The 21,410-nt window shown below is 45.5% G+C and overlaps 1 protein-coding gene and 1 long non-coding RNA gene across 5 annotated transcripts in view; one reads left to right on the top strand and one right to left on the bottom strand.

Annotated features, from left to right (window-relative positions):
* The window catches only part of LOC118214472, a 265,667-nt gene that overhangs the window by 89,851 nt on the left and 154,406 nt on the right, over window positions 1-21,410 (top strand). Inside the window, exon 3 of one of the 3 annotated variants that reach the window (XR_004762622.1) lies at window positions 6,332-6,643. The exons of the other annotated variants lie outside the window; for them this stretch is intronic. This is a non-coding gene — a long non-coding RNA (uncharacterized LOC118214472). Of the gene's footprint in view, window positions 1-6,331; window positions 6,644-21,410 lie in introns of those variants that run through there. 3 annotated transcript variants of the gene reach the window in all.
* On the bottom strand, window positions 821-20,252 carry LOC118214470 (protein Wnt-6-like). 2 transcript variants are annotated; one of them, XM_035394448.1, is made up of 5 exons: window positions 19,519-20,252; window positions 19,173-19,267; window positions 13,463-13,683; window positions 7,527-7,828; window positions 821-4,146 (listed from the first exon to the last, which is right to left on the bottom strand). In XM_035394448.1, the coding sequence occupies exons 2-5, from the start codon at window positions 19,247-19,249 to the stop codon at window positions 3,685-3,687; spliced, it is 1,062 nt and encodes a 353-aa protein (XP_035250339.1). In that variant the 5' UTR covers window positions 19,250-19,267; window positions 19,519-20,252; the 3' UTR covers window positions 821-3,684. The 2 variants fall into 2 exon arrangements, with proteins under 2 accessions (XP_035250339.1, XP_035250338.1); XM_035394447.1 differs by having other exon boundaries at window positions 19,173-20,252.

Here is a 21,410-nt window from a genome sequence, read left to right as displayed (position 1 = left end):
CGACGATTCCAAGGCTCCGGACGGAGGGTCTGCGTTGAGTTTCCCTGCGTCTCTCGTGACAGAATGCTACACAGGGATTCCTTTTGGCTCGATTGATCCAAGGAAACGAGCGTCTGTGTCTCGACAGATATCCGCTCACAATGGCAGCCCTTCATTAGGGCTGCGCGGGGTTTGCGCAAACGGCGGGCAGAGACAGACACACTCCGCATTCCTCAGGCGGTGCGCGCGGGAGGAGCGCGCGGAGGAGCACGCCCCGCCGCTCGAGCGCGGGCGAGAGCCGGAGTAACGCGCTCCCGTAAATCCCCCCCCCCCCCGCCATCCTGCCCCCCCGTCCGCGGCGGCGCTGGTCTCGTTCGGGGAGACGTGGGACGGGGAGAGCGCTCCTGGCGGTTTTTTTTCCCCCCCCTCGTCTGCAGCCCACCTCTCGTCTTCAACAACCACTGGCTCCACGCTCCGAATTCCTGGAAAATATTAACTTGCTCTGACTTGCAAGGCTCAGCGTAATACCGATGGAGCCTTTTCCAACTGCATATACAACTCGGGGGGGGGGGGGGGGGGGGGGGGAACTTTATTTTGTGTCCTTGTACTGAGATGATAGGCTTAGTGCAAAACAGTTAAAGTTAATAATAATAATAATAATAATAATAATAACAACAACAACATGAAACTGAGGGAAAAGTTGTAGCCAGTAACTCAACACCTGCCACGTTCAATGTTCAAGGAAAGAAAAGTGATTTGTTGTCTACACAGAAATAAACAGCGTCAACAAAAGTACTGCAGATACATCTGAGAAGAGAACTGAAAGGTTTCTGCTCCATTAAAAATAAGAATCACAATACAAAAATATTCAGATATATAAGAATTCTCACTGATGTAGGTGACAGAAAGAATATTGGAATATACCTATGCACAGGCAACCTTCAGACAGTTCCAAATATCCAATTATATACAGTACTAAAACCAGACACATTTAACATTGTTTTTATTTGAAGTTTTATGTTAATCTGAAAAACTCAGACTGTCAGTTTTATTTCCATTTCTACAATATAGTGGGGCACTGAAAGAGCATACAGCCTATGATTATTATAAAATAATAGAACATTTATATTAAATATCACAGTTTTTCACTGAGCATTTTTATCCATATTCTGTGCTTATGCGATCTCGGCTCTGCAGCTTTGCAAAAGTGTTCAAATGTATCCTCAAATTGCACAGCATGTACAAATCCAAACAAAATGACCGCTGTTTCAAGGCATTTCAATGTCCTGCTTCCAATTTAAAAAAAAGAAAAGCATGAAATCATTCCAATTACGTTAAACGAGTATCTGCAAATGTAATTCACTGCCTTGTTGTATACAGTATAGTGTTCAGATACAGGATCAAATTGTAACCTGTTCAATGTTTGCACAGCCTTGAGAAATATAGCTCTGTCAGTATTCATATCCACCAGTTGGAGATGATACAGGATGTAAGATTATATTGTATATACTGTAGTTTTTGACATTACCACTAAGGTGGCAAATGCAACATGGTATATATTACAACTGACAGGCTGGAAACCCTGTACTTTCTTTAAAGATGGTTTTATTGAAAAATGTCCTATTATTTATATAAAAGGCGGTATTCAGGTGATGAAATTGTAATTTTAGTAGCCTGTAATTGATGTTAGAAGAACAGCCTGCTAGGTTATAATTTGAGCAGATATTGTTGCTTGTATATTCCCTCCAGCAAGGAACCCTTTCATTTTGAAGCCTTCTGAAATGGCAGTAAATTCTATTTATGTCACAGTTTCCTATAATTTCCAGCATTGTTCTTTACCCATTTCTAATTGTACAGTGGATACCTGCTGGTCAAGGCAGCCTCTACTCAGGTGATATCTTATTTTCGTACCGTGTGTATATATGGATACACGCCATGGGCTTCTGTTACATTTCACATTTTTATCTGAAAAGGGAAAATGAATATTTCACAGGGTTTACACTGGATCTATCAGCTTAACTCATGACAGGGAAGATGAAGGCCTTTGTTTTTTTCACAAACAACTGAAAAAAGATCTTTCAAGTATGCACTCATGTGGAAGTATTAGAACACTCAAAAATGGATAGGGGAAAGTGGGTGTTATCCAGCTAAGAAAATAATGGCAACATGCCCAATATTATGGCTTCAGTGAACTGACTGTTTAAATAGACAACTCCAATGACCCCGTAGCTTCAGCATAAGGCAGTGTTATTAGAAGAGAGCAACCATTCAGCATAAAAAAAGAATATATATACGGAAAAACAAAATGTTTCATCAAAAGTGCATAAGAAGGGTCCCATATATGAAATGACTGAAAACTAAAAGGACTATGATATTGTTTTGATAACTCAAACAGAAACACGTATTCAGATATGGTTTTTAAATCCTTATTTCCATTCACAAAATGATGTTTTACTGTAAAGAAAAAAAACCCAAAAAAACTAGTGTGTACATGTTACTACAAAGATTTTCATTGTTTACAGAGCCCTAGTCAAAGTGCTTTTGAGAAAGATTGCAGGGACATTCGTCATGTTATCACTACTATATAAGTAGTTTTTTTGCGATGAAACTATAAATAAAACAGTACACATCTGCGATCAAAGCCGTGGACCTCTGTGTTGGTTTAAGATCGCCACAGCGAAGGCACACTTTCCCCTCAGGAGAGAACTCTTTCCCTTTTGACTCTCACATTTTGTGTGCTGGAATGCCTTGATCAACAATGAAAAAGGATGTTCTACCCCATAAACCATGTCCGTGATCATGTCAACAAAGTAACACCCCTGTTTTGCGGGAACAAAGCACAGTGGCGCGCTTATTTACTTTACCCCATAACAGGAAGGCTTTCAAAGTGCCAGGCACAGGGTCCCGCTCAGCAGCTCTAGAAAGCAGCCACTCCGTTCCAGAGCTCCAGGAGCAGTGAGCTTTCCGATCTGTGCAGCTCCACGGACCGAAACGGCAAGATTCTTTATGGTACCGAGATATCAAAACTGTTTACACATTACGCTGAAAAGTCTGCCAAGGAAGTTCTATCTCCTTGACTAATCAACAGCTTCAAAAGTGATTAAAGGCCTATAGCGGAACCAGGAAGGAATGCAGAGCACTTTGTCTCCCTGATTAATGGCTCTGTCTCAGCTTTTGCTCGTGGAGGTCTAGAAGCGGAGGCCCAGGTCTCAATTTTAAACAGTTCTAGAAACTGAGACCCAACTCTCTGACTGGGAAAAGTATAAAAGCTGAGACCAAGCTATGTATTCTAAATATTTGAAAAGAAGAGATACACCTCTCTGTCCGAGAGAGTTCTAGAATTTGAGGTCCAGCTTTCTCTTCCATTCGGTTTTAGAAGCTGAACCCCAGCTGTCTGTTCCACTGAGTTCTAGAAGCTGAACCTCAGCTCTCTCTTCCATTGAGTTCTAGAAGCTGAGCCCCAACTATTACTTCCATTGAGTTCTAGAAGCTGAACCTCAGCTCTCTCTTCCATTGAGTTCTATAAGCTGAGCCCCAACTATCACTTCCATTGATTTCTAGAAGCTGAGCCCCAGGCATCTATTCCATTGATTTCTAGAAGCTGAGCCCAGCTAGATCTTTCTTTTGAGTTCTAGAAGCTGAACCCCAGCCGTCTCTCCCGTCGAGTTCCAGAAGCGGAGCCCCAGCCGTCTCTCCCGTCGGGTTCTAGAAGCAGAGGCTGAGCTCCTTCCTGACGGAGCACTTCTTGCACTGCACCACGCAGCACCAGTGGAACCTGCAGAGGCAGTTCTCCTCGAACACCAGCGTCTCGTCCCTGTAGCCGCGCTCGCAGCAGAGCAGGTCGCAGCCGCTCACGTCCATGGCGGTGCTGTTGCAGACGCGGCCGCGCGTGCCCAGCGAGCCCGTCTTGCGGTTGGGCAGGCAGAAGTCGGGCGACTCGGCCGAGTAGATCAGGTCCTGCCGGTCCGGCGGCTTGATGTTCTGCCCCACGGGGATGAGCGTCTTGCCGTCGTTGCCCCCCATCACCTTGAAGGCTCCGTTGAACCTCTCCAGCAGCCGGTCGCCCACCTCGCGAAAGTGAGGCATCTTTTTCCAGCAGGTCCTCAGCGTGCAGGAACCAGACAGCCCGTGACATTTACATTCAGTCCTCATATAATTCCTCACCGCCTGCGAGTTAGACACAAAGACAGATTGGTGAGATAAAAGCAGACGCTGCGCCGAAGGAATTCCACCCTGCTCTTGCCTCCGGCTGTCCCAGAGCTCGCAGGTCTGGACGGCGAGATCGTTTTGATAACGCCGGCGATAATTAACCAAAGATAAATTATCATTTATTTGCAACTTATCTCTTCTAATAAACGGGAAAGCACAAATGCTTTTTTTTATCTCGACTTTTCGCTACGGTTTTTTCCCCCCTCAATTGTTTGTTTTCATACTTCTTTAATAATAAAACCTGATTTCCCCGAGTAAGAAATGTGCAGTCCCTACGTTCTTTTTTTAGTTCAGTTTACATCTGCGGACTTTCTAAGCTAATGCTTTATGGCATGTCTCCTGCCTGGCTCCTTTAAGGAAAGTAGCTCTTTAACATCCAGAACTGAAATGGGACTTTTTTTACATGTTTTTCTCATCGTGAGAGAGACGGACATGCCTGCAGTTTGAGAACTGTCACTAATCCGCCAGGAGAGACGTTTCTCCCTCGCCGGGTCACACACCTGCTCTCCAGTTTGACCCCGTGTCGGGAAGAGAGCGCGCCCTGAACGAGGGCGTCTCTGTGCGCGGCGAAGCGAGGGAGACGCGCGGCGAGCTCAGGTGAGGGAGCGCGGCCGTTTGTTTTTAGCATAAAGGGCGATTGCCAGTGCCGCTCAGGCGCACGGCCCCACAGAGGACTACATTCCCCAGCCTTCACCGGGCTGCTGAGGGGCGAGACCGCCCAAAACAAGAGAGTTCAACCGCTTATCTGACTTAGCATAGGTTAGGAGAGAGTAATGTCCACTGTGTGAACTGGACTTTAATGTGCTCATAGCTATGAATAACTGTACAAAACAGGCATTGTTCCTTATCAGACCTGTGTTTTGTAGTTGTTCCAGTGACCTTCGGTGTGCACTTATTGTACGTCACTTTGGATAAAAGCGTCTGCCAAATAAATGTAATGTAATGTACTGAATGGTCACTATGTGATATGGTTACTAATTGAGAATAGCAGCAAATGCACACTGCAGCTTCAAAATGTAGCAACAAATAAGATAATACTTTGATACAGTTCCTGTTCCAAAGGTATGGTTCTTGAGAAATGAAACATGCCTGAGCAGCTTGAAATGAAAAGACAGGACTTGCGCACAACAAATCTGTTTGGAATTTCTGGACCTGGAGGTCGACAGCAGCGTTTCTCGGCCCACGCGCGTGCGTTCGAGAACGAAAAAGGCTCTGACGCGACGGACGAGTCACACGGGAAGGGCTCGTTGTCAGTGGCCGTGCGAACGGCGCTCCTGGCCGGCGTGCGTAATTCACACCGTCTCCGAGGTCCCGCAGCCACACAGCTGCTTTTGATTTGTCTTATCTGGTCGCTCGGGCCTGACGATCTGAGCAGATCAGCGCGTGGAATGAAACACCGGCTGTACAGTACATGAAAAGTTATGCAAACGCATCGGTGAGTCACACAAGTGTTTTCAAAACCTCCCCCCCCCCCCCCCAATGGTGTGCCAAGTCTGCAAAAACACCAGACTGCATGTATACTTGAGAAACAAAAAATGTATAATGTAAAATTTAAATCAATATTGTTATATTCAATATTTAGTTATTTTTCTCGTATATATTGATAGTATTCTTAATAATACTTACATGAATAGTATAGATAGTACTACTCTTAACCCTCTTTAATACAGTATATGCTGTATACCATAAACATCCAAAAAACTATTTTAAATGGTTAAGTGGGGCCAAGTCAATGTATGTCATAAATTACAGTACATGTTGATATTTAACCTCCGCACCAGCAGGTGTCCTTCTGCATGTCTGGACCCAATTTACGCCACATTTCATTAGCACTACACTGTTGTGGATTTTTTTTGTTCTATTTGTGTATGTCAAAATACATATGTGTTTACTTTCTGGAATTTGTATATTATTTCAATTATAGAGTATGCATTTGATAGGCCCAGATACTTTTTGTGTGTGATTAAACATATTTAGATGCTGACAGACGTTTCTGAAGACCTGCTAGCTTTGTAATTAGTGGGTTTGTGGTTTAAAGCTAAATACACTTCAAGTAACCAGATTGTATGGTGATATTTATCCATAGGTTGTATGTGTATATATTTTTATTATTTATTTAGAGTAAATTTTATCTAATTTTCAGCTTGAACTGGGAGGTGGCACGGCTGCCTGTATCAACAGTACTACACATGCAAGTGCCTCAGAGCAGCAACAAATCAACAGTACTGAAAATAGTTCCTGCTTATGCCAGTCCAACTTGCATGAAAAAAGACAAGAATCTCAAGCCACCTTCATCAACTACCTTTAGACAACCCAGATCTCCTGAAAATGGGGTTAGTTGTCTTGGAAATGAGGTGTCATGCAAGTTCACCTTCCTTCTTTGACCTCTCAACCTCACCTATTGCAACACCTCGTCCGTAAATTCAGGAGCAAATAAATAACGTTGGGCAAGGCAGCTGTATTTCACTTCTGTTTCATTGTTGGACGTAGTCGTGGCTTCGATATCAGTTCGTACGCAGCTTGGCTAATTGTAGGCATGCAAGAACAGGCCGTGCAGTAGCTACCCCTTGGCCAGGGCCGCTGCAGCTAAATCACACCTCCCTGGCGTTCGGGAGTGAAGAGCTTGTGCTGCTTATGAAGTGAGGAAAGAAGTACCAGCAGAGAATTAAATCTTCCTTGGCCTACCAATAACTTTGCGGTTACTGAGCTCCGCAATGCTCTCTTTCTTCTTAATGATATTACATACAGCTTATTTTGGTAAGCCTAAGGTTTGGCCTATGTCTTTGTTTTTTTCATATTTCTCAGCCTCATACTTCCTTGACTTTCACCGGCAAATCTCTGGTCCTTATGCTGACAAACGCCAATAACAGACGCCAAATGCAATCAAAAGCCTGGAATCAAGACTATATTCTGAAAGCTCTCTTATACCTGCACTAAAGAAGCAATTGAACACACCTGACAAATCAGAAACACCTGTGAAGCCGTTTGTCCTAAGCATTAAGGTTCCCTGAAATGTGGGGGCTATGTATAAAAACGTATCACTGCACAACGTAAACTGTCCCTTTGAACTAGGGGTTCGATATCGATAACAGAGATTTGACAGGCCATACCAGCAGATACTGATATGTTGCAGATGCATGTTGTGTCATCATATCAGCCCATTATACTGGCTTTAAGGTATTATCTGCCGATACAGATACCTCCCCAATATTATTATGCATCCCTTCAGTACATGTTCCTTTACACAGGCCTGTAATTGAAGAATCCCTATACTGGCTGCAGTGTACTTTACACTAATACAGTAGGTATGGCTATGGGTAAGGTATGGGTTACTGTACCAGTCTTCCGGCTTCGTTGTTGTGGAGGTCGATCAACGTCCTGATGTCGCTCTTCCCCTTTTTCCTCTTGGCGTCCATGAACTGCTTGGACTTCTCGTAGCCGAACTCCACGTCGTCCCCGCAGCCGCCCCACTCCCACTTGACGCTCTCGGTCCCGGTGCCCGTGGTGGGTTTGGGCGGGGCCCGGCTGCGGGTGGCCTCGCACCCGCACTGCAGCAGCTCGCCCATGCTGCACGCCTGGGTCACCGCGTGCGTCACGCCCGCCGCCGTGATGGCGTACACGAACGCCGTCTCCCGGATGTCTGTGGGACGGAAAGCGCGGTAGAAGGCGTCAGTGGGAGGGGAGGAGGTACCCGGTTGCTGTACACTGACCGCTGCCCTGCGGCTAGCGTTACTGACGCTGCCTAGCCCTCTAGCCCTCCCTGCTTAGCTTAGGCTCACTGACCGCTGCCCTGCGTCTAACGATACCGAAGCTTCCTAGCATCACAGCCCTCCCTGGTTAGCTCAGACTCACTGACCGCTGCCCTGCGGCTACCCTGCGGCTAACGATGCTGAAGCTTCCTAGCATCACAGCCCTCCCTGCTTAGCTCAGGATCACTGACCGCTGCCCTGCGGCTAACGATACTGAAGCTTCCTAGCATCACAGCCCTCCCTGCTTAGCTCAGGCTCACTGACCGCTGCGCTGCGGCTAGCGTTACTGACGCTGGCTAACAGTACAGCCCTCCCTACTTAGCTTAGCCTCACTGAACGCTGCCCTGCAGCTAGCTTGCGTCTAATGTTACTGACGCTGCCTAGCAGCACAGCCCTCCCTGCTTAGCTTAGGCTCACTGACCGCTGCCCTGCGTCTAACGATACTGAAGCTTCCTAGCATCACAGCCCTCCCTGCTTAGCCCAGGCTCACTGACCGCTGCGCTGCGGCTAGCGTTACTGACGCTGCCTAGCAGCACAGCCCTCCCTGCTGTAACTCAGGCTCAGCGCCCAGCACATTCCAAACAGCAGAGCCGCCTGCTGCTCGTTCCACAACCTATATATCCAGCACATTCACTGTTGTACTGCTGTGTTAACAGCACCATAATAACCATAATAATCCAGTCATATCAGATACTTCCTCATTTTAATTGGTCTGAAAATCCAGGTATTATAACAGTCTGTTCTCACAGAAATATAAACACCTCACCCCAAGAGCAGTGGATGGGTAGAGGAAGGAGAAGAATGAGCTGTTAGTAGTTTGTTGATAGTTAAGTGTGAGTGAAGGGCTGATTCTATGGGGGGGGGGGGGGGGGGCTGAGAGCATACAGTCACCGCTCTGCGTGCTGCCAGGTCCATACTGTGCAATTCGGTGGGTGGGGCTGATTAAACACAGCGAAAAGAGGCGGAGCCCTGCGACGGGGTCTCAGTCCAGCGCGGCGATATTAATACCAGCTGTCGGTCCACACGACCCGGGGTATATCCCTGCAGTGCTGTGTGTGTGTGTGTGTGTGTGTGCGCGTGCATGTTTCTGTGTGTGTGTGGCTCTGTGTGTGTGTGCGTGTGCATGTGTGTCCCCCTGCTCTCACCTGAAGTCTGTGGACAACCTGCAGCTTTAAACCGGAATTGTTAATTGGGTAAATTGTATGTCCACATTACCTCGCTAATAGTTTCAGCTTTGCAGTTTATCGGTGCCATGTGCCCACTAATATACCTCTGCTGTACCCTCTCAGAGGCCAAGTTGCGCAGTCTAGCTGAGGGTGAATTTCCCCCGCTGGGTCGGACCGATACCCGGGAGAGCGGAGCCGGGACCGCAGCAGTGACACCGCTGTTGCCAGGCCAGCTATGAGAGCGGTCCCCCGTGGCCCGGGGAAAAGCGTCTCGCTGACAGGCGGGCTTTACTGTAGCAGAGAGGGGAGGAGGCGCTGGAGAGCGGGTTACGGACTGTGACGATCTGAAAGGGATCGGAATTGAAAACAGTTGCTAGGTGGGCCGGGGTGGAACTAATCAAAATCGCGGAGGATTCCACAACGTTGAGGGAAGAGCGGCCCGCAGCCGCAGCCGGTTAAACCCACAAGCGCCGGAGCCCGGCTGCAAAACATCACCGCCGTGGAGAACACACATTCCGCCGTTACAATGCCAGACGGTCACATTATCCTGCCTACACAAAGCACAGGCACACCGTATATACATTCCAAATGCCTCTTAACGGACATTCAACTGACCAAAAAGCAAGACCCATCAGATATATTTAGAAAGTATACACGGTATTACAGTATATTGGAGTGACTAAATGTAATGTAAACATGCGGGAAGCTTTTGTTTTGGCTTTTCATTCAGGCAGTTTTTAATCCTCTCGTAATATCCGAAGCACGTACGATTGTCCTCTATCTAATCGCTGTGAAAGCGGAATGGAGCCTTGAAATCCATTTGTCTGAATTAAAAGAGAAGCGTACGGAAAAGCTGTTTTGATTCGGCGTGAAACGAACAGATAAGATGCATTATCTGGGTAATACGTTTTGCATGCCGGGGTTACAGTGAAAAGGGATACGTTGTGAAAACAGAAGTCGGCCATTTTAATCATTTAGGTATGCAAAAGGTTAACTTAATATTTGTTTAATGCTTACATGGGCGTGCTTGGCGAATTCTGAATGTTGCCGTCTCCCCCCGAGGAGTGTATTTTATGTCTGTATATGCATATGAACGTCACGTATAAATGAGTGACACGGGCTATGAAAGGGTATTAAAATCTCTTGATTTCAGCTCCGTTTTGTAGTCTCCTTCGGGATACAAATTCCAAACACATTTGTTCTGAGGCCTGTGCCCAGGCCTGTCTGATTGAGTAGCTGATGCCAGAAGGGGCTTCTGCAAGAATTAGCAAATATTTTTTTAATACTCAATCTTTAAGGCAATGATGCATGCACACAAGTTTAAAAAAAAAAAAAAAAAAAACCGAAAACAGGGGGCCCTCCTGCACGTTGGACACAGCCTGACAGGTGTGAATAATTGTGATTGATTTACTTTGCCTCCATGTGCTCCCGTCCAGGAGAGATTAATCTCAGCACATATCTTATTGCATACCTGAAATCCATTTTATTAACTGGAGACACATAGAGACACAGCCAGTAATCCCAAAGTATGCATCATACTCTGTTACTCCTGGAAAGATATACATTCCCAAATGGAAAAAAAAAAACACATCTATGTGACTGAAGTCACACCACCACGGAGATAATCGGTTAATTGCTTCGCTGCGACTCATCTGTTGATCTCTTTGAATTGTGATTAAAATTTATGACCACTCGGGGGGGGGGGGGGGGGAACAAAACAGCGAGGAAAAGAAAGCGTTGGAGGCAGAATATCATTAATATGAACTGAAAGCGGGGTCTTTAATTATCCCTTGAATGGCTGGTCTTTAAGGAACGCATTCTGTGCATGTGCGGAGGTGTGTAATTGGATTATACAGATGAAACAAGAGAGATGATTGGCTTAATTCCTGTCACAGCCGTCTGCCTGGAGGGGGAAGCGGGGAGTGTTTGTCCTGTGACCGCACCGCGTTACCTGATACGGCCTCAGAGTTTCGCCCACACTCCCCGAGTCTAGCGGAGAAGGCCCCAACGCGGCAGCCTGCCTGCCTGCCTGCCGCACACACAGCGCTGCCCCCAGCTTTGTTTTCAGGTATGTCGGTGCTTCTGAGAGCGAGGTTCGCGAGAGTTCGTAGCCCCGTGCCGAGCCCATTTTGTTCCTCTCGCGGCGCGAATGGTTCACAGATAATTACAAGTCATGCTATTGTGACAACAGCTCCTTGCGTGGTAGAGCAACATCAGGGCAAATGCGTCCCAGATATTTGATTACTTTGGGAATTAAGAAACATCACCCGAAGCGTGATATCATGCAGGACATCTGAATACATGCCCTGTGCCGACGCAAAAAAACAACCTGACACCTACACGTTTTTTTTTTGCCAGCCTGGAATTCTTTAAATGCCATGTGCCAAGAAAACCTCAAAGCTTCCTCCGCACTATGGCTCGGCATGCGTGAGCATCACATATTTCCCTGGCAATGCCTTGAACATGTATATGGTTGTTCTTCCGCTTTTTGCAGTTTCCAACATATCAAACCGGCATCATGCAAGGCGTACGAGGAAATAACTGACAGAGAAACAGAGTTATTTGCAAAAAATGGTCAATAAACACCATTCCCGAGAGGCCAAGAGAAATGACATACACGCAAGCATCGTTATTATTTTTCTAATTAGAACCACGTATCGTCAGGGGGCATACCAAATTGCTTCATTACAGCCCAGGGACAACGTGCTTGAGCAGCCGGGAGGAACAGTGAACCTTCTCTCCCAGGCCAAGAAAACACCGGGGCCCAGTTTATGCATTAGAGAAGAGGAAGAAAATAGCCCCGAGATATTTTTGCAGAGGGAGAAAAAAAATGTAAGCCGCTTTGCGCGGGCCCTCCACGACCGTGAAGAGTGGTCTCGTCTCCGCGGCGCTCCCTCTCCGGGGCTGACACGTGCTCATTACGCGCTGGGCGGGTACGGCTTGACAATGGCGGCGGCTCTTCAAAAAACCGGAGGAGCACTTAAATCGCCGGAGTCTCTTGGGGACCTCATGACTCACTTCCACCTTATCAGGCCGCCTGCTTTGATTCTGTCAGTTTCCGCGCAGGTTTGTTCCAGACGCAGTGATAGATGTACTTATTTAATCCTGTCTTGACGTGAACACCGCTCCACCGTGAAGAAAATGGTCGGGAGAAGCCACTTCTGTAAACATTACTCACGCTCTTCGTGAGGAACAGAGACCAGACCGGTGGAATGAATGCGACTGGGGATTTTCTGGGCCTACCTGGCCACGACGACGCACAGCAACCAACGTCACAAAACAGGACTGGAGGAGGACAATGAATGCACTTGCAGCGGCACACAGAATCCAGAACCTCGCTCAAAACTGGCAAACTGGAGTTCTGCCCTCTGCTGGTGGACATCGTTAAAAAAAAAAAACTTTTCAGTGTTCGGGAACAAGTGTATACTGCATAACCACAAGATTTGAGAGGTATCTGTGTAATACCCATGTTCTTCGCTGAGAAAACATCACTGTGTTAGTGTACCCACAGACTTCTTAAGTTTGCCACAGAAGATTACAGGCCTCAACATGACTAATGGGGCTTGGATATGATGTGAAATACAAGCAATCATGACTAAGTGGTAAGTAGTTCCTCTTTTTGCAGAGGATTTAACTGAGCGAGTCTTTTATTTCTTGGATCGCAAAACACAAAATCTTTTTAGGCTTATGTTTTTTGTGGTGTTTTGTGACTTTTTAGCAGAGCTGTTTGGATTTATGCACCTTAAGTCAGAATATGAGGCAAAAAAGAGCAATAAATTTGGCAAATGTAGGAAAATACCCTGCAGCTCAAGCCACAGAACACCCATTGTGATCACAAAGGCTGGTTTCTACGGACCGTAATGTACTAGGGTGCGGAGAATCTTCAAAAAAAGTCAACAAAATGAGAGTGCAGCAGGGCCCATATTGTTTTATTAGCCACTTCAAAGGGCTGGAAAACATAGAGGATCGATGGTTACGAGAAGCAATTTAGGAGATAATTCTAAGTGTGCAATCCGATGCAGAAGAGGATCACTCAAGTGTAAATCTGTCTGCCGCAGAAACAACAGCTGTCCTTGTTCTCCGATGCGTTCAGAATCGAGACTTTGGTATGTATCAACATAGAGACGAGTAGTAGCTGGGGCAATGGACTCTGAACCAAAGGGTCACGGGTCCTGGATAAGATGCTGCTATTGTACCTTGGATGATGAGGCGGCAGGTTAATTTGACAGACCCACGCATTGCAATAACGTACGTCCCTACTTTACGTAAGTGCGTGTGAGTAGACAGCGAGTGGCGTTATTGCAGTGCGTAATAGGCCTTCGTTGTGTGAGAGCATTTCAGCGGGGGATGGGTCCTCACCTTGCTGCAGGATTTTGCCGAAGTACTTGTTCTGGCTGGTGCAGTTCCAGCGGCGGAAGCGGAACTGGTACTGGCACTCCCGCACGCCCAGCTTGGCGCCCTTGGCGACCTCGGTGACGATCTCGGGCTGGCTCTGGCACAGCTCGGCCTGCTTGCCCGCCAGCCGCTTGGTCTTCCTGCAGATGCTGTTGGGGTCCATGACCAAGGGGCTCCCCACGGCCCTGCGGAGAGCAACGCAACGCAACGCCGTGTTAGCGGGCTCATTAATGCTCCACTGCGCAGTCAGACACTACTGCAAACAAAAAGCACGTGTAGCACCACGCCATCAAGTAGACTGGCCCTGCATACTGCAGTAGTGTACTATGAAGTATTTGGTATTTACAGGACAGCCGATCGGATTTACATTACTTGGAATAGAAATCTCATCCTACGAATAACAATGTATATCGGGTGATATCAACACCACAGATCAGTGACCATCACTTGCTGCTAGATGAAAGGACATACAGTATGTCCAACATGCATGTGAGTGCAGTCGGTTCCTTAGGCCACACTTCTTCTTTTGTCGGAGCTTAGATAGCAGGCCCGGCCCCCAGGGAAAGAAGCTGCTGCTAAAACGATTAGGTCCACGGGCTGAACGCAGACAGTTATACAAAGGGAGCTATAAGCCCATGATGTGGATAGCGGCGTATCTCACGAGGTGTTGAGAGATGCGTGTTTACAGCCGGGCGAATCAATTATTTGAGCTTCAAATGGGAGCCCGGGGGTCGAGCGCCGTCGCCCCGGGGCGCTCTGCGGCTCCCCCCCCCTGACGGTTGCTATGTGACGTAATGTGAGAACGGCACTCATCGGCCTGTTCTTTTGGTTTTAATAGCCGCGAGTTCCGACGACGGGGGGCGTGGGGGGGGGGGGGGGGGGGGGGGGGGCGGCGGCTCCGCCGCCGACGTGATCCGCGAAGTCGGTTGTTTTTCGGGAGGAGAGCCGAGGGAGTGCGGCTGCGGGAATGCCTCGCCGCCCCAAAACCCGCAGATCCGTCAGATTAATAACGCGTTTATCTGCGTCGTTTGTTACTTAGTTTTTTTGAAAAAGTTTGACTGAAGGCCTTAAAACGAAGCGTCGCTTTTTACGATAAGAAATGCATTACACAGCTGGTTCAGCCACACGACTCCTCCCACTGCTATCAGGAAATCATTTTCAGTTGGAACCATTTATATAATGATGGGCTAAATATAGTAAATCATAACCGCCTGAGAATCACTGCGAGTCAGAATAACAAACGCAGACGGGAATATACGAGTTACACAGAGTAATGACTAAAAAGGTTAAAACTCTTAAGTACATCAGATACGCAGACCTGCATTCACTTGCAAGTTCACAACAAATCGTGTTTGATACTGAAAGCATTCAGTAAATGTGAAAACACCATTACCAATGCGTTAATCCAGATTACCAATTTGCTGAGCGCCAAAAATGGATTACTGCCACATTCTAAATAAGAGCGGCCGCAGACATTCATAAATGTAATGTTGTGCTCCGCTATCAAATCTGCACACAACCAAACACAACCAAAATGGCATGTTAAGACATTTAGGTGTACATTTCAACAACAAAAGTTACTACTATTCTTTAATGCAGGAAAACTTGACATGTTTTGGGGATACAAATCATAGTAATATAATTGCTGATTTGATGCAAACAGATTACATTTCACAGCACCTCATGAAACTCTTGAGTGGGACAGTGGGTGTAACTGAAAGTCTTGACAGTTGCGATGAGAACATCTCTCTGTGACTTCTCCTCAGTGATGGTATGAGAACAAGCCCTGCTTCCCTGGCTACGGTCCTAACAACTTTTGGATTCTATCGGGCCTCTTCCACATATTGACGATTTATTGACGGCGTTTCCATGGACACGGCGCGCGGAGGAACGCGCCACGGCCGTCGACACAACAACATCTCGGCGTAGGTCATACAGTAATCTGCTCGAACCGCCCCAGTGTTATTAAAGGCCGCGGATACAGCGCGCGGCGCGGCAGACGCCCTGCGCCTTCGTAACTGCCGATCCGCACATGCGCCACAGCCTCGAAACCTGCGGGAAAACGTCTGCCAGACTCGCGGCTCTTGAAGCCGTATTAAAAAAAAAAAGAGTGGAGCCGAGTTTTACAGCAGGAGGTGTAGACTTGTACAAAAAAAAAAAAAAAAAAAAATGCAGACAATGTTGGATAGCTTTTTCCCCCCCCCACATCATGTTTCACAGTTAAAGGGAAAGGTAACTCCTGCAACAACCAGGGCTCGTGCTCGATTTTCCATCGGCAGAAATTAATTTCCATTAAGATTTCCATACCCGAGGGGACATTAATGCTCTGACGAGCGTCACCGTGTGGCCAATAAATTGCTAGAACAGTTTAAAAAAAAAAAAAAAAACTTATGGAAAGGTCAGGACAGAAATATTTGCAATGATCATTCATTGACATCACGTGAAATATGGCCAGACATTGTACTGTTATGTTTACTGAGCTCCATTTTAGCAATCGAGAACATGCGAGTAATTCTTCAAATTCTGAACCTTTAACAACTGAAGGCCTATCAATATATTGCTGCTAAGAAATCGAAATGGCAGTAAATCATGTTGCAATTGACTACGACGAGCAAATATAGATGGCGTTGTTTAAACAATATACGTAGCTTTGATTTAGCCAACATTTGTCCTTCAGTTTGATAATTTCATTTCGGTGATTTTGAAGGAAGAAGCTAACAAACTTGTCAGTCAAACTTTGATTAAATCCAAGTACTGCATATGGAGATATGCTGTCTCCCAGTCAAGGCGATTCAGTGTTTTAGTCACAGCACACAATGACCTGAGAGACCCTTTGAAGAACACATCACCTGACATGCACCTTGATAAGGAAGACTAGCTGTATCAGGGGCTTAAAAAAAGATGAATAAAGATACACGCCACTGATTTGCCTCTACTGTGGGTGACATTATTTGCATTTCTTTATCGCTAAAAGTGAAGCTCCTGAACACGATAGTCCAAAGATAATGTCTAATCGCTGTATAATTGAAGATGTAAGGCTGCGCGTGCAATCGGGAACCTATGGGACAATACACACGTGAAAAATACGGAAGATAAAAAAAGGACAAAAATAGGGACGGAAACCGTGATAAGGATAATTTCTCCGAACATTCCTTCCTAATGCGGACAGGCTTTTCATTGGGCTCTCTGCCTTGCTGAGGACCTCGGGTTACATCACGAATAGAATGGCCATAGATAAGTCCTTTATTCACTTTGAAATGAGCGAATTTCATCCTCCTTAATCCCCAAAGTATGCTGGATATGAAGTCAGTCACGACAGGGCTGGAAAGCGAGCGAGTGACTTGGGTTCACTTCTGCGGTTGGTGGCTTAAAGCCACGGCACAGTCTTCGCTAGAACTCGACACTAAATCAAATGACCGAGGCCCCCGCGCAACAGGACACTGATGCACTGCCGCTGTCCGTCACACATTCGCTTCCAAACAGATACGGACAGTGGGAGGAAGACGCGCCCGGTGAACAAAATCGGAGCATGCGGAAATTAGAGCAACCCACATGGTTTTCTGGTGAAACGCGGCATGCGCATTCTGTGGCGAAACCCAGCCGTTTGATTATTATCTGTTCCCATCTCGCTGTCCCTGATTGGGAAAACTAACCAGCTTCCAAAAATCCAGTCTCATCCTACAGATAAGCAAGGAGATATCATATAGGCACGGGTTGAACCTTTATATACCTTTGCCCTTGACTTTGAGCTAAAAAATTTAAGCCAGTGTTTTATATTGTTTGTGGTCCATATGCATTAATTGTTTAATTAATCTCAGCAATGGCCCAACTCGTACTACATATTTGAGACAGACGGTTCTAACACTTACTTTAATCAAATCATGAAATTTTAAATTAAATACCAAGCATGCAGTGGTCAAATTTAATATGTCTCCTAGGATGAATTTCCATTCATCGTGTGACCAGTACAGTATGGACACAGGGTGAAGAGAACAGCCTAATTCAGGACGTACGCACAGGCACGTCTGAGGGTCTTCAGTAACACCAAGGAAGGCGACCACCCCTTGGTCCGCAGGCGTCAGTCCCCTTCCCTGATGATCTGAGAGACGCCGAGGCCCTCGGGAGGACGTGCTGCGCCAGTACGGTTCCTGGGAACGCCTCTAAAATGCTCAGCACGCATGGCACAGCGTCCCGCATATCAGACAGAGTTTAGCCTTGAAACCCAGTGCTGAGGGAAGTGTGCGAGGGCCAGCTCGGCCCGTCGATGAAAGCATCTTTGTCCTGATCGGCTTTCTCTGCAAACTCCAGGTGTGCGCTAGGGGAATGACTCCTCCTTTCTCTATCAAAGGAGGACTTGCTGTTTAGCAAACACGACGGTCTGACCTTGATTTTGAGAGGAGCTGGAGGGGGGGTTGGAATGAAGGGGAGGGGGGGGGCATTTTTGGAAATATGCAGTTATGATACCAATGCTCATTTATTCAGGGGGTTAATGGCTTCTTGTCTGTTTATTAGTTACAGAGTCGGTAAGGTTTTTCTTTTAAACTTCATAAATTTCAGCATGCTGAATTGAGGATAGTTTTATGATGACATATATTCATTGCCTCGAGGTCCACCTGAAATTCCAACACTGACCCCCTCCTGTCTCATTGGTTTTACCACAGGCTGTAACTTAACTCTTCATAGACCTCCACAAGACACCACAGAACCCCCACCCCAACCCCAAGCTTTACTGCAGCTTTCGTTTGATGTTATCAGTTTTAATTGAAAATTCTGCATTTAAATTATGACACAATCAGGCAATAGATCTGAGCCGTATTGCTCATGACATCTGGTGCAGAACACCAGGAGAAAATGAAAATATTGTCATTGCTATCCTTTTATGAATAACCATTAATGTTAAACAATCCAAATGGCATTGGAAGGGAAATAACATGGGTGTACTTCAATGCTGACCAACCTGGGTTTTGTCTACCATACTATAATAGTAAAGTCTGTATCCTAATTATGCTTAGTTTAGGTGAGCTGCATGCAATGCATTCAAGATCTGTCCAGTTAATGTAAAACAGTGTGTTTGCTTGTTCAAGTCATTTTTACATTTACTCAAAATATTGTAACAATTAATATCTTAAATATTTTTTGTCCAAGGAATCATGCATTCCCCTTGAGGTATGTGTACCCACCTTTGGGAGCTCACATATTATGTATAAAATGTATCACGTTTACTTTGTGTGTAATATATATATATATATATATATATATATATATATATATATATATATATAATTGCACTCTCCAGTTTTCAGGGAAAAAAAGCTAATGTATGTTACTGCCAAATTCTTGATGTACAATCATAGTACATGCTCTTAAAATGCAATCTTGTAATCTAATAATCCATGTCAAAATATCAGTAAAATCAAGACCTAGTGCATTTGGCACGAATGTAGAGGAAGTGATATATTACACACTCTTGTCCGAAAATTAATTCGTCAACCTCCATAATAAAATAATAAAAGTTTCAAAAAAGTTTTGTTTGAACAGTGACAACATGACTGGATGTATAGCAGTTTCCTTTTGAAAAAATAAAATTAAAACCATATTCGAATCGTAGTTGTTACCAACGTTAGCGTCGAAAATTGCAATTAACACGTCAAATGTGCGTCGCTGGATAGCTTACCACCACAAGCCGATAATGTTCACTGGGCACAGGAGGATAAAAAACAAGGCAAGCTGAGTTCGAGACAGTAGAATCATCCTGCTGAGCGTGGGTTCCTGAAGAAAAATGAAATAATTGCAAGATGAATACCGCTAAGTTCTGTGGCTGTCATGCAGAAGTTTCCATGGAACGTCTCGTGCAATTTTGTACACCAAAAAAAAAAAAAAAAAAAAAATTGCGTGGTGTCCAATGAAGTCGTATTCGGTCACATTATTGACTTCGACAACTTGGTGGAATCGACAGCAATATCCGTGGCGAAATTAGCTAGGTAACATCTTTCTGCCATACAGTCAGCTTTGACGCTTACCAACACCAAAGACCAGAAGAACTGTCCCGAAGGTGACAAGCACGCCCCAACTAAAAACTCCCAAATTCCAATAGCACAGCGATTTCAATCTGGCAGTGAGGATCCGTACAGCCCGCGGGGGAATGGAACGAAGCCAGACCTCGGGCAGGAGTCACGGCAAAGTAAAGCAAAACAGCCAAAACGTTATGTGAAAAAATATATCCATTTGAGCTTTTCAAATGTTCAAGCTCCGTTGACACCAGTTCCTTATGTGAGCGTTACCCTCCGCCAGTCAGCCAGCGCGTGACTTCGGATTGACCGGCTGCAGGTAGGCGTCAAACACATCATCTTCAGCTATGCACACACTGAAAGTCTTTCCCCCCGAAGCCTTCAAGCGAGAATGTATTTTTGCCTTTACGAAGAAATGTACTCATCTCCCGCCCGGCGTGACGTCGCTCCGGGCCAAAAGAAGTCCTTACTGTCACTCAAAAAAAAAAAAAAAAAAGTTGAATAATTTCTGGAATAAGCTGAATGAGTGCAAGAACGGCTGCTTAAGGAGGACGGAGATAAAGAGGAACATGTCTAGTGTTTTGTTTTCTGAAAAAGAAATAAGAGCACTCAGGAATGAGATGAGCATATCTGGCTGTGTGGGCCATGTACAGCTCATAAAAGTACGAAAAGCGAATTCAGACATGGAGTAAAGCATGGGAAAAGACAGCAAAATGTCAATAAAGTATCGGAGGTTTGGCGTAATCTGCCTAAAACGTTCACGGCATAGAGTCATTTCCTGTTTTTGATAGGCTATTATTCTTTTCGCAGATGATCGCATCCGAAAGACTTTCTACAGTATAAATGTACAGTGCAGACCCATCATGGTAGGGTACGTTAAGTGCATATACAGTATCATACGATTATGATTTGGTCAGTACTTTATTTTTCCTCCGTCAGTGCTGAAACGCATCTGATTATTATTTTTTGGTATTTGTCTTTTTCATAGTCTTGGACATGTGCATATTGGTTTATTTTATGGTGTTATCAGTCTCGAATCCGTTTTTTTTATTGTAAGACAAAAAAGACTTAGGGATATGTAATAAATGACAGTCACCAGCATAATATGTGTATTTTTTCCAAGGAATGAAGGAAGGCATACAACCACGTGACTCTCAGCTGCGCTCCTAGCTCAGCTGGCTGGTGAACTGCATGCAGGTACGGTCCTGTGATGCAGCCTATTAATGCTCCCCACTGGGTTTGTATGGCTGGGCCAGCCATAAAAATAACAGTTTTAGTCCACAGTAGGATTTCTGACACATTGCCTAGATCCATACTCGAGACTGATTAGTGTCTCCTCTGTGTGAATGTGCAGGAACAAAGTAGACTTTGTTTTTATTAGAAGATTTGTTTATTCATTCCTACATTCTGAGTACAGATTTACGATTATTATGGTTTATTTTTTAAAGCATTAGTGTTGTCCATATCATTTGCTCCACTAGATGTTGTAAAATGTTGTTTCCTCATAGATGTGTATTTTCAGTGCACCAAGTAGGGAATTTTGTTTTAATGACCCTGCAGAGTTTACCTGAGGGTGTTTTCCTCTAGTCGCAAATGCTCATATCTTCTTAAAACTTAATTTTAATCATCGGTCATTGTGTTGCTCCTTTTCAGACCGTCGTCTGAGGCAGTCATAATTCCATTTATGGCACAGCAGACCTCAAGTACACTCTTTCTGAACGTCGAGCGACCTCTAAATACCTCTACTTTACTCACGATTTAAGCAGGTCGTTTATTTTAGATCATTCTCGTGGTAAGGTTTGAGTTCTATATTTCAGTGTAACCGCATTCTCGGAAAAGGCTACGTTTTCCAGACTTTACGCGTTCATTTAAATATGATGTATAACACCTGCTGGCTAGGGGCT

Source organism: Anguilla anguilla, chromosome 15, assembly GCF_013347855.1.
Source record: "Anguilla anguilla isolate fAngAng1 chromosome 15, fAngAng1.pri, whole genome shotgun sequence".
NCBI classification, from domain to species: Eukaryota; Metazoa; Chordata; class Actinopteri; order Anguilliformes; family Anguillidae; genus Anguilla; species Anguilla anguilla.
Note: the sequence above shows the minus strand (reverse complement) of the source record. Positions and strands in the feature narration are given on the sequence as shown.